The following is a 13,087-nucleotide window of genomic DNA, read 5'->3' as shown; positions in this document are numbered from 1 at the left end:
AGACAATATCACCAGTTCCATCCCCTCCTACCCCTCGTGCGTCGGGTGTAAGAAACGATTATGAATGCGCGGAGGGATGGGCCGATGACGTCCCTCGGTGCATAAGTGCGTGTATCGCGCGCAAGCGTCTGAAAGCGTCGGCAGTGCAGCAATGCATCGTCGATGGGGTTGGCGAGGGGGCGAAGAAACGCAAAAGCGAGTCGAAAGCGAGCACGTAGGCGTGCGAGAGGGCCGTGCGCGGCGCCGCGGGTCAAATTCGCGCGAGCTCTCGCGATTCCTCGCCGACAAACAGCATCGTAAATATCCGATTGCATATTATCGCTGTGCGTAAAAAGATACGACAGTTATTGTAATTGTAAACGATGAGGATATCAGATTACCGTGCAATAATTATTTTAAATGCGTTTTCAGGTATTGATAGAATAATTAAACCCGCATGGGGATACTTGATCGCGCGCGAGGGCGGCGATTGGCCGCCCACCCACCCCGGGGCGAGGGCGCCGTAACGGGTGCGTGGGTGGGAGAGAAACGCGGCGCCGCGACACCGTGTCGCGCGGTGGTCGAGGAGGGCGCGGGCGAGCTCTCTCGGCGCACGTCAGCGGGAGCGTGAAAGACGAGAGAGAGAGAGAGAGAGAGAGAGAGTGGATTCGTATCGTGGACACACGCACGATGGCCGTACGCGAGGCGGCGAGGCCGTCGCTGCAACGGCGACAGTGAAGGACGGCCGGGAGTTGCTGCAGTCGCAAGGATCGTGGAACGCGCACACCGGGCGCCGGTTGATCTGGTTGACTGCGCGCGATCGGTGCTCAAGGGACCGAGGACGACGTTCGAATCGATAATTCGAACGTGGAGAGAAAAAGGATCCGGACGTCATCGTCTCGCCGAGCGACGGTGAGACGCAATAAGGATCCGCACGCACCAACCCTCTCCTCCTCCTCTCTCGCTGGATTTACGCGCCGAAAGTGACAAGAGGCTCCGCGGGCGCGCACCGTCACCCTCGTTTTATTTTGTCAGCGCCGCGCACTGCTATCCGGCGCACCGACGTGCACTCTCGGGTCTTCCGGTTGGAGCGGGACTCTCGACCACGAGCGACAGCACGACGGACGATGACGATTCACGGCGACAAAGGGGTAAGCCGGATGCGAGCGCCGAGTTTCGGCTCTTTTTGATTTCAAACGCGAGAAATTGGGTCACTTTCGTCGCTTGTTACCCGCGACTTCCGTGTGATAACGATCCCTTCGCTCGCCTCACTTCGCTCATCGGTTTCCGGTAGCGTGATCCGGTGGTTTCGTAATCGCGAGGAAGTATTCGTAAATCCGTGTGTTTCGGCTGCATTCGATTTTCTTAAGATAAGATAGCTTGCAAGCATGAATGTGCATGCGCATAAATAATTGAGGAGGAATATAAATGAGAGGCTATAAATGTAAAAAATATAATTAGGACGAACATACCTCTTCTTTGACAGGCACGATGCATCTTCGTGAATTATTCGGTGGAAAGATGCAAGAGAAAGATAGGGTGAGCTGTCGAATTTAGGTCATTTTTTAACACAATTTTTCGTTGCGTAAGTTTGATGACTTAATTAAGGGCTTAATTGAACAGCAAAATTGCGGTTGAACAATGTATTTTCCGTCGAGAAAAAGGAAAGAAAAAATTAACAAGAAAGTATTTGCTCTCTAAACAGAATTTGTAAGCAGATTTCTGAAGATTAATTCATTGTTAATATTGAGTATAATGCGTCCTTTGTTGCAATGAAAATACTTCCAGCGAAAACTTTGAAACTGCAGAATTTTAAAGTTTTCTCTCGCTTTTGCCATTCGCGAAGCTTGTGAAAATTTCTGCAAAGGGACTGTACAATGGCTGTCATGTAATATACAAACCGTGACAAATAGTGCACGAGTACCCGAGTAGCGAAACTTCCGTTATCGGCGAGAGAACGATCGCGAGGGTAGATTTCCGATATTGGGTCAACGATATATCTTCCGGCGCGACGATCTCTCTATACGCGTCCAATTAAGAACTGCAAAGGAATATGCGTTCTCTGGAAACAGTTATTAATTAACGTCGCGTTGTTTTCGAAAATCTTTCTAATTGGCAAATTGAATCTGTGGATCGTGCACGTGGATCTTGATCGAGACGCGAAGAAGATAACTCTTTCATCAAGTAAATATTTTTTTTTTATATAAAAAAAGAGTTATTGGATTTTTATTTTTTGCTCTCTAAAGATACTATTTTATTGAAAATATATTAGCTTTTTTATTTGCAGAAGTTTTTATTACAATAATTAATTTTATTACAATACTGTAATAACAATTTATTGCAATAAGACACTTTTCTGCTTATCAAAAAATACCTGGAAAGATGAAATATATTCGCTTGATTATTTAACAGAATTCTATCGAAATTTCGATCGCGGTATTGACGCAAGCGACTGAATATAGGAGCAAATATTTTGTTACATTTATAATTATTGGTAGAACATAGTTTATGATATAAACTCTCTCGCGTAAACTCCGGAAAACGTTGTTTACCGGCGTAAATGTTAATCGCACAAATAATTGTTGTTCAAAAAGAAGATTTATTTAACAGCACTCTGCTACTCTGTCGCACACGGGTGAAGCTGATAAACGCTAATTTTGCATTATTCTGTTTTGTACTTACAGCAGATGCATTCGATTGTGCGGATCGCATTACGAAAATTACTTGTCAGCTCGTTATCTGATATACACAGAGTGTCCGCGAAATAGTTCCTTTAACCGCTTACACATTTCAGCTGATCGATAATTCTTTGAAAATGTCAATCTATGAAAATAAAGGGCTTCTCGGAAACGAAGCCTCGGGGAGCCAAATAAGTGCTTTAGAATCAAATTGCTCAATAAATCTCATTTTAATAGATTTCCACGATTCAATTGAGGATGTGAAAATAATGTTGAAAATTGCAAACTCGTAATATTGGCTGAAAATTGTAAGCGTGGACGATTACTGCTTCGAATATTTCTCGATTTTAAAAAAGGTCTGTCATTGAAAAACATTACAGCTGGACACCCCTTATATTTACGTGCGCATATATCTACGTATTCTCCATATGTGTGTGTGTGTGTGTGTGAATTTAATTTTACGTGGGCGATTAGACAATTCAATGCCAGTACCGGCGCTCGAGTGCGCTTGTCACTTTCCGTAAATAGGTTGCATGTACGCATTACAAGATTACACGTGCTGAGCGCATCGTGTCTCTTCCGACTTTCTACCTCTATTCGCATCACCGCCTTATGTCTTTGATCCCTAATGAATCATGCACGTCGGTTGCGTAATGTAATGAATTATCCCTGTATGCATATATAAGAGAAATTATCCTAAAAGCTCCCGCGCAAATAAGACTCCCACTTACGCCCGTGGAATGCGTGCGATTTTTCATTATGCTGCGTTCCATTATGTTCAAGTGCGCCGATAATAGCACGCCTCGTTTGAGATTATATTTCACGCGCGATTATATTGCAGCGCATTTGCAATATTATATTTAATTATATTGCAGCATTTTTGCATCGGAAATTCCGAGTCTGCTGTATGCGCGCAGCTCGCGATTGCGATCATTGCGCGCGCGTAATTATTTATGGAATAATCGAGACGCTTTTGCGGGCGATCATCGCGCCGAGCGTTTGTTTATGTTCGATCGAAATGAAAACGCGAGCGCGGGGCGTTTGCAGATGGTGCTTTTCTTAGAGGGTATAGTTTACGCATGCGACAAGTATCATTGATTTACCCAGCCGCATTGGATTTGATGACAGCATACACATGCGGATGGTGGTTTTGTTATTTCAGAGAGGTCCGCGCTATGTACATACACACACATACACGCGCGCGTACCTACAGACACACATCAAATATGCACATTGCACACACACACACACATACGTCACCCACGCCTGTGTTACACCTACGACACGCTATGCGATTTCTTTACGCCCGCACAGATGTATGTCCACATACACGCGATATCAATATCCATAATGAACATGCAAGTGAAACAGTTTCTAAACACGGCTATACCGGATTGGACTTGAAAACATGCCATTTAACGGACGTCGATAAAATGAGTCGGCGGTGTAAAGGCCGCGAGAAGCGACGTGTGATTGTCGACCCTAAAATCGACTGAAACTTGCATCATGCGGGCTTGCTATATTTCGCGTATCGTTCATCGCTCGTGTCTTCTTAATGGGCTCTCGGTAATTCGATGCGACTTGGATGAACTTGTGATCAGTTTAACTAGTCTCTAGATCCCTTTTTGTACGCACACACACACACAAAGGATTTATTTTTCATATAATTGGTCCGGGAATAAGCTTCTCTCTCACGTAAAGGAAGGAGAAAAAATAAAAAAAATCGATGGCCATTGAGGCACGCTTACGGCAATTTAATGTTAGAAGAACGAAGGGGTTGTTCTTTTTTTTTCAAGATAAATTAATAGACATTTTTATGAACTACTGGCTTTCATCTTTATACACACGCAACAACTTGACTGATTGGAAGAGTGAAATTGTTTGGAATCAATTTCGATCCCGCCGTTTAAAGTGCATGAAGTTTTTAGTGTCAAGCCACTTGGTTTGTTTTAATTCGTGACATTTGTTCCAGTCGCAGGCGATGAGGTACAGGCCGCGTAATCTGCAGGCACGTCGCAGGAGATGGCCGCTGCGACTGGGTCTCTTCCTGATCTACATTCTCGTGCAGTACGTCGCCTCCGCGAAGATCACGACAACGACGACGACGACGGTGATGCCGTCGAGCTCCGACGGCTGGTCGTCGACCGAGTCCTTGCCCGCTTCCACCGAGGGGGAAGTGGAGGTGTCATCGGCGGTCTCGGAGGAGCCGAGGAAGGATATTCAAGCCGAAAGATCGAAAAGTGAAACGAAGGGGCATGCAGGCGCGAAAATCAATCCCGCGAAGAATGACGTGCGAGACCAGTCGAAGCAAGCCGCGAAGGAAACGACGAGGACGGAAGCGGAGACATCTTCGACGAAGCACAGCCGAACCACCACCACGGTGAGTAACAAGCGCGCGTTCTGCGTCGCGCTGCACGACATCCGCATCTCGATTTTAATCTGAACAATGGCCTCTAAGCTTGTTTTGTTGAAACTTCACGGTCCACTGCACGCAGGGCTTCGCGTTATGCTGGTTTACTGTAAGAAGTCACTGGCACGTTTAACTATTTTTTTAAAATCTTTTATTAGTTTTATATATCTTCAATAACCCAATATTGATTACAAAATAAAATAATAATGAATTGTGTTGCGTTAATTCAAATTAATTCGAATATCAATCGGCGAACTCTTTAAACTGACGATACGCTGGCATCTCCCTCTCCCATCGCGTAGCGCAGGTGGACCGAAAAAACAAGATCAGAGATTGTTGTGCAAATTAGAATCAAGATGCAGATATCTGCCCAACGTGACATACGATGCGTGGCGCGAATTGCGTAACACACTCGCATCGCAGGTGTGACACATCGGATACTTCCACCGCAAATTAATATTGTTGTTATCACGATTCACGTATTCTTCCGCAGACGTAGCTGTAACGACTGATTTCGAATAATTGTAAATAACATAAATCCATCGATTTGTATTACTAATGAACTTAAAAATAAGAAATAGATTAATATTAATAACAAACTTTTTCAATTTATCCTTGTTTTTTTAAACAACACAGGTCACACCAGCTACTCAGGCGGCCACGACGAAGTACCCATATCCGACTGTGAGGCCGCGTAGAACCAATTGTTCGGCGCCCGCCATTGAACAGTTTCCGCGGCCGTTGATGGGCCCGGAAGCGAGGAAAAGCGGTGGACTCATAATACACGTTGTAGTCGCTATCTACACGTTCCTAGGCCTCGCCATTGTCTGCGATGATTACTTCGTCTCGAGTTTGGATAGAATCTGCGAAGGTGAGACGAGACTTGCCGATGTAAAATCTTCTTTTTCAGGTGTAACGCGATAGTTCTGTATTCGTGTTGAATTCTGACGTAACGCGAATACGGGCAGTTTTTACACGAGAATATTACGTTTCATTCTACATTATCGAGATCTGCCACGATAATTCTTACTAAAAAATCATATTATTATTTCAACGTAGTTAATTGATTTTTATTGAAAATAGAGATCCTTGTTTTTAGATTACCGACATATTTGGCCAGATTCGTTTACTTCGGAGAAGCTTTTCGCGCTTTGATTATATAAACATTATTATGTTTCTTTTTTCAGAATTAAGATTGTCTCCCGATGTTGCCGGAGCCACTTTCATGGCGGCTGGCTCTTCCGCACCCGAACTGGCGACGGTGATCATCGGCGTGTTCTTCGCCAAAGATGACATCGGAGTAAGTACATCAGCTTGATTGCGCTCCGCACGCCTCGCTGCGTTCATTAAACATCGCGCGGCGCAAACCACGATGATGATAATCTTACGTAACACGCGAGCAAATTGTTCGTACTTTTTAATCGTTATTGCATCAATGTGGCCGCAGCTCACGTTTAAGAGTCAGACATCGCGTCAGACATCTGCGATAATGAACAGCGCAAGAATTCAATAATGAAATTTTTCTCGTCCGTTTTAGGTGAGCGGCGTTATTGGCAGCGCCGTTTTCAATATAATGTTCGTTATATCGATCTGCGGCTTGTGCTCCGCGACGGCCGCCAAGTTGAACTGGTGGCCCCTCTGCCGCGATTGTTTTTTCTACGCCGTCTCGATTCTCGTGATGCTCGGCACTATCTACAACGAGTCCATATCCTGGTGAGTGTCGGCTATCGTGAATAAAGATGAATGACGAAAGAAGATCGGAGGAATGAAAATTAATGACAAAATAAAGTGCGAAACTAAAACGGGGAATTTTTCAGGATGGAATCGTTGTTCATGTTGGTGATGTACGCAGTCTACTGCGTGGCACTCTCGTTCAACGTCAAATTGGAACGCTGGGCGAAATCGTACAACATTCCGTTTCTGCCGAAGGACGACGAGCCGGCCGAGGAGAGCGCCCTGGTGAGCTATAGATCCTTGCAAGAGGATCGATTGTCCTACACCGGCCCCAACTCACCGGTCACCGAGCAGATGAAGAATCAGGAAGGTAAAAATCCAATATTCCTACTCATTTCCTTTTAGCGTATCTTCTTTAAGATTCGGTGAGCGTCATATCGTTTCCTTTAAGGAAATGGAATTCAAGAAACGAGCGAGCAGCAGCAGCAGCAGCAGCAGCAGCAGCAGCAGCAGCAGCAGCAGCAGCAGCCGCCGGCACCGAGGCAGCCCGAATATTACAAGGCGAAGGAACCCGATCCCAACGAAGTGTCGCCCCTTGTGATGCCAACGGACGGTAACAAATGGAATCTGTTCACCTGGGGTCTCGTGTATCCCATCCACTTCATGTGCCGGGCGACGATGCCGGACTGCCGGCAGGAGAAATGGCGGAGCTGGTACCCCTTCACCTTCTGTATATCAATGATCTGGATCAGTTTCTACAGTTACATCATGGTGTGGATGATCACGATTATAGGTAAACGCCGTTGCTCCATTACGATCGACGATAATTTTTCAGCGAATAGAACGATTTAGCAAAGCGACGACTTTGCAGGAAGCACCCTCGGCATCCCGGACACCGTAATGGGCTTGACTTTCGTCGCCGCTGGCGTAAGTGTGCCGGATGCACTCTCCTCCTTGGCAGTCATAAAGGAAGGCCTCGGTGACATGGCGGTGAGCAATGCTGTGGGCAGCAATGTCTTCGATATTCTGGTGTGCCTCGGCCTCCCGTGGTTCATACAGACCGCCATGATACAACCCGGCTCGCACGTCAACGTCACTAGCAGAGGTAATGGATTTTGGTTGCATCTTTATTGCATTATAAAAGGTTCTGAATTTTTTTCAAATCACGACATAATTAAGAAGGCCGAAGGATAATGCAACAATTATCAGCATTGAGATGTGATTGTCCGCTAGAATTCTTTTCTTACGCATCTGCAAAGTTATATCGTGCAAGCTCATGCTGTTTACTAATTCCTCGTTCTCATCAGGCTTGACGTATTCCACTGTTTCCCTCCTGTCGACGGTGGTGTTCCTGGTGGTGGCGACACACATGAACGGCTGGAAGCTGGACCGACGATACGGCGTGGTCCTGATGATTTGGTACTTGATATTCATCGTGTTCGCATCGCTCTACGAGCTCAACGTCTTCGGCCAGATGAATCCCCCAGTATGCCCCAGCAAGTTCTAATGCGACAAAACGCCTTATTCGTTTCCGACCTTTTTGCTTTGCTCAAAACGCGGAACGATCGTTCGGAGCAGAAGTCGTCGTCTCCGCCCGATTGGATCGCGGACGATGATGCGCGCGCGCGATCGTAGTTTCGTCGTAAATACTCAGCGACTTCGTTCGTTCGTACGTCCCTTCCCCCTTCTCCCTTTTGCGCAATAAAAAGAGAGGCAACGAGAGGAGAAAAAAGCTTAGATGGTAGCTGCATGTCGGAAGAAGCACGATATTAGCTTGCTATGGAGTCGACGCGACTGTGCTCGAGGTTTCTTAGTTTAGGAGCAACGTGCTTCAGCTTTCTTTCTTTCTGGGCTGCCGTAGAGAATTCAGACAATACGTGCTCGCACGTGAGTACACAGGCATTGTATCTCATTGGTGCTACCGAAGGTGACCAAGTATTTTGCTTGCTTCCGTTCGACTACGCGTCCAATCAATCCGGATTTTCCACAATCGAGTGAAAGTACGAGAAAGTTGTTAAACTTTTTCTTTCTTTTTTTTTTTCAAATAACGTAATTGAGAATCGAGGCGGAAGTTCTTGGACAGACAATACAATTATTAATATTAAAGTGTAATTACTATTTATCGGCGATTGTCTGCTGAAATCAGAAATCGGCTTTAAATTAATCTCGTTGTGAAGTTTGTTCAAAAAAAAAAAAAAAAATCTTAACTCTTAGCCACAGACTTTGTTGTTGTACGTCGTCGTGCGAAACGTTTCTCGAATCGATGAAAGACACTACAGCCATTTTATACAGTGCGCAAATGCCTGAGTACCATGGAAGGAATGCGTCTTGACAATTAATCGTTTTATATCCTAACATTAGGCTAAGAGAAGCAGTAGAGATTATGGCTTGTTAGAATAGATCTTAGGAGCGTCACGTCTGCGGCTAAATGTTAAGACTGTTAAAAGTGCTGTGCGAATTGTTGGAAATCGAAATTCAAGTTCCTACGGGACTGCGTTAAGAACGTCAAGTATCCGATTGCGCGAGGAATTCTTTTGGAATTGCAATGTTAAGCGCGATCCTTATACAAGTCCGATCGTGGTTACGATCTTTCGAAGTGTTTGTACTTTTTTTTTTAAATATTTCTTGTCGCGACGCGAAGGAAAAAGGAGGGGCAAAGTAAAATTTATCAAGACGACTGTGGCTTGATCATAGTTTCGACAAATTCTCGAACGATCAAGAAAGACGAAACTTCGCGAGATCAAAGGAGATCCCTTGTTAGCGTGAGTGTGAGTGTAAAATCATGTTTTTCAAAAAGAAAAAAAAGCTCAAAATCTTGCTTAAAGTGTAACGAAAATTTGCACGCGAATTTTCTGACGCGAGAACGAAAGGAGCAAGCAAAATTTTACTTCGCGGCCAGAAGGGAGACCGGGGTGGCAGGGGGAGGGCGAGGTTGGTTCTTCACGAGGACGAACGAGCGCTGAAAGAGACAATAATTAACGCAGCCTTATCCGATGAAAGTATCTACAACCAGTACTATATATACTGCGCGTTCCTTGAGACACCGATTTTCGATGTTGCAATTTCGGTAAGAGGGGTAAACTGCACGAGCCACGAGGAAACTTAACGCGGCGTACCTCCGCTTCCGGGATCCTTTGATCTTTCGAGCGTACCGGGATCGATAACAAGCTCATTGCGTAACGGAATTCTCGCAGGAGAAAAGGGGGTCGCAGGGGAATACGTCGAATCTCTAATGATCAAATACCGATCTCGGTTCACATCCTTACTTTGCTAGCTCTGTTAATCCTCGAACGGGGATTAGCATGTTTCACTCAACCATATCTTTTTTATCAACGTGGAGCAAACTAGTTAAGATAATTAAAAAGAACTTTTAAAATAATAATTACGTGTCTAGAGTTAGGCCCAATGCTCGATGGAGAAAATGGGAATAGAAGTCAATGTTAAATATTAGAAAGAGCAATTTGGAATTATTTTACTTCAAACAAGGGAGCGAAATGTATTAATTATTCCTAATTCTTAATTGTTAATTCGTCATGCGTTACATACATTTCATTTTCTTGTTTTCAACTAAATAATTCCTTATCCTTAATATTTTATATTTGTTCCTAATATTTTCTCCATTGCGGGTTGGATTTTAGATATATAATGAGAATAAAAAATCAAAAAGTGGAATATTCGTGTTAATTAAAAAGTGTTGAAAAAAATTTATTTAAATTATTAAACGAATGATGTTGGATGTCTCAACGTGGGTATGTTTTAACGATTTCTAAAATTTTCTTATATGTGTACAAAACTCTGCGAGCATTCCGTCGATGTGTATACAGTTTGGCTGCAATAATCGTAGCGACAACGACGCACCGTTTCTTTAATTGGGACGAATTCGGGTACGCGATCCGTATGAGATCGCAAGGATCGCGCAGACGCTTTAGTGTGATTAAATTTAGCGTATATACATATATATATAATATAATATAATAATGCGAAGGCTTAGATGACTATTTGAACGTTCAACGTGTTTGTTCATTACGTTTATCCGTTATATTGTTAGCGCGTTAGAGCGATGATAATTACGCATGTGAGCATTAAATACAGCGTTTGCGATGCGTTCGGTGTCGAAAGTGAGCAATTTCCGATTCGAGTGAGTTAACACGAATGTCCGCGGCATCGAACGCGTCCACGCACGGCTTCCAGAACTTAGGAAGCGCCGATATGGCGTCTTACAATTAGAATCTTCGTTAAGCGGACCAGTCTCGCTACCGATTTTTCGCGCGATCAACCACAGCGCGCCGTATCGGTCAACGCAAGAGGGGAGGGGGGGGGGGTTACATCGAACTTCCTTTCTCATTCGCATGCGGAAGAAGCGAGAGCAAGAGGGCACTCGTCAGGGACGCGTTTGGGGAATATCGAGAATTATCGATTTCGACCTTTTCGGAAGTACTCTAGCGTTCTTAGACGACGATAGCTCACGAGAAACATTCATTGTTGAAATTTCAGTCATTTGTTAAGGGAAATTTTCGGATCCGAGCTTCAAATCCGTCTCCTGGCGAAGGAGGAACGCGCGAAATTCGCTACCTCGAGCATCAACGAACGGAACGTGATGGATTTGAGTTCGTTTGGAAATCTGCCCGGTATAATTTCCGGTGACTTTTTGCCGTAGCCTTTGATCGGCTTGCACGCCGGCGATCGTTCGGGGACCGGTGTCGTTAGAGTCAATTTATCTGTGGCAATTATTAGTAGTATTTAAAAAGGTGCGCGGTGTGGGGCGAGGAAGCGCGTCCTCTTTTTTCGAGTACGGGCGCGCCGCGAACATCGATCAATTCGAGGGTGTCCTTAATAGCGTGTAATCGAAGTCAATAATACCTTTTAGACGTCTCTTGATTAATTGTAATTCCGCAAATCGCCCGTCCTTTCAATGTCCCAACGATGTCCAGCGGTTCCCGAAGGATCGCGCAGGGAAGCCACACGTTTATTCCACACAGAGACACAGAAAACACGTACACACACATACACACACACACACACACACACAACACGCACACCGAGTACTCTTGTACAAAACGCAGCAGGCAGAATAACGATAATAAGGATAATAATATTACCGATAATGCTATGTCAAACCGCGGGGTAGAGTTGGTGTAGCGGAAGTCAGACGTAATCTTGTTGTTGATCTACTGGGTATAAGCGTAGATTTTATATCACGACATTTTGTGTACGTAGATTATATTACCGACATATTACCTGATTAATTAAGTTTCGAATATATAGCCGTCTTCTCTCTACCTGCAGTATTATCCCAGTCTTCGTCGCATACGTCGAATACGTTCGTGTACCTGTAATCGCGAGGAGGGAGCCCCGTAATTACGCGCGCCGGCATCCCGGACGCTTCGTTTCCTTTGTTTCTTCTTCGTCACCTCGATTTTCCTTGGTTTCAGCAGCCGCGCGGCCAGCAGTGGCAGCTTCGAAAGTATATATCCTAATATAACGAGTGCGTACGCGATTCTCCTACATAGATATATAAGGCGTAAAACTGTATACAGTAGCGTAAAAAAAAAAAAAAAAGAAAGTAGAACATACAACGAATACAACGACATCGGCTGCCACTGACGAGCGATAGAAACTGTGTTAAAACTCCGCCGACATAAGTACCGCTTCATTTTCGAACCGAGAGGGTCTTAGTTTTCTCTTTTTTGTTCGTTCCTCTCTCTCTCTCTCTCTCTTCCTTTGCGCGACACGCCGCTTACAAGGCACACGTATCGTACAAAAAAAAAAAAGAAAAAAGAAGAAGGAAAAGCGTAGGGATTACCGGGATCCCTCCGACTTATGTCTTTTCCCATCGTTACTCGAAGTTTCCAGAAGTATATCCTAACGCGTCAATATATATCTAGTCATAGCTTATTACAACGTTATGTAAATAATTGTTCTACTAATGTCGCATATATATATATAAATATATATATATTTATAGATCTCTAAATATATATATTATATATATACACACGTTTGACGAGTATATATACATATATGTATGTATGTATGTATGTATGTATATTGAAATACATGCGTAGCAAATGCAAAGAGCAGAAGAGCCTAATAATGAGCGCATATGTACGCGCTTCTACCTTCGCGCGCGATGCGTGTATATGTGCGACACACACAAATGAATTCGTTGCGCACCTCTCATTGCAAGGAGACCTATATACCGAGTGAAAACAATTTAATATTACACAATACCTTGTTTAGCTTGAAAGCGGGAGGGAGGTAGAGTAGTTATGTACTCTGATGTATTTGAAACGTTTCAACAATAAAGCTATTGCTACCAATTCAATCTCCACGTTAAATGGCCACA

At 44.3% G+C, this 13,087-nt stretch overlaps 1 protein-coding gene across 2 annotated transcripts; it reads left to right on the top strand.

Annotated features, from left to right (window-relative positions):
- Nucleotides 1–35: 35 nt before the first annotated feature.
- LOC105671088 (probable sodium/potassium/calcium exchanger CG1090) lies at nt 36–13,066 on the top strand. 2 transcript variants are annotated; one of them, XM_012364976.2, is made up of 9 exons: nt 36–891; nt 4,630–5,037; nt 5,704–5,938; nt 6,255–6,367; nt 6,605–6,780; nt 6,885–7,111; nt 7,193–7,534; nt 7,613–7,846; nt 8,049–13,066. In XM_012364976.2, exons 2-9 carry the CDS (start codon nt 4,639–4,641, stop codon nt 8,246–8,248), a joined length of 1,926 nt encoding a protein of 641 aa, XP_012220399.2. In that variant the 5' UTR covers nt 36–891; nt 4,630–4,638; the 3' UTR covers nt 8,249–13,066. The 2 variants fall into 2 exon arrangements, with proteins under 2 accessions (XP_012220399.2, XP_012220398.2); XM_012364975.2 differs by having other exon boundaries at nt 36–1,130.
- Nucleotides 13,067–13,087: the final 21 nt, after the last annotated feature.

The sequence above is a fragment of the Linepithema humile genome, chromosome 4 (assembly GCF_040581485.1).
Source record: "Linepithema humile isolate Giens D197 chromosome 4, Lhum_UNIL_v1.0, whole genome shotgun sequence".
NCBI lineage: Eukaryota > Metazoa > Arthropoda > Insecta > Hymenoptera > Formicidae > Linepithema > Linepithema humile.
The sequence above is the reverse complement of the archived record's forward strand: the minus strand, read 5'-3'. Positions and strand labels throughout refer to the sequence as shown.

Coding starts and splice junctions, on each gene's coding strand:
- LOC105671088 (XM_012364975.2), top strand. CDS start 1,107: ATGACGATTCACGGCGACAAAGGG. Junction 6,781..6,884: donor TACAACGAGTCCATATCCTG/GTGAGTGTCGGC, acceptor GGAATTTTTCAG/GATGGAATCGTTGTTCATGT. Junction 7,847..8,048: donor CGTCAACGTCACTAGCAGAG/GTAATGGATTTT, acceptor CGTTCTCATCAG/GCTTGACGTATTCCACTGTT.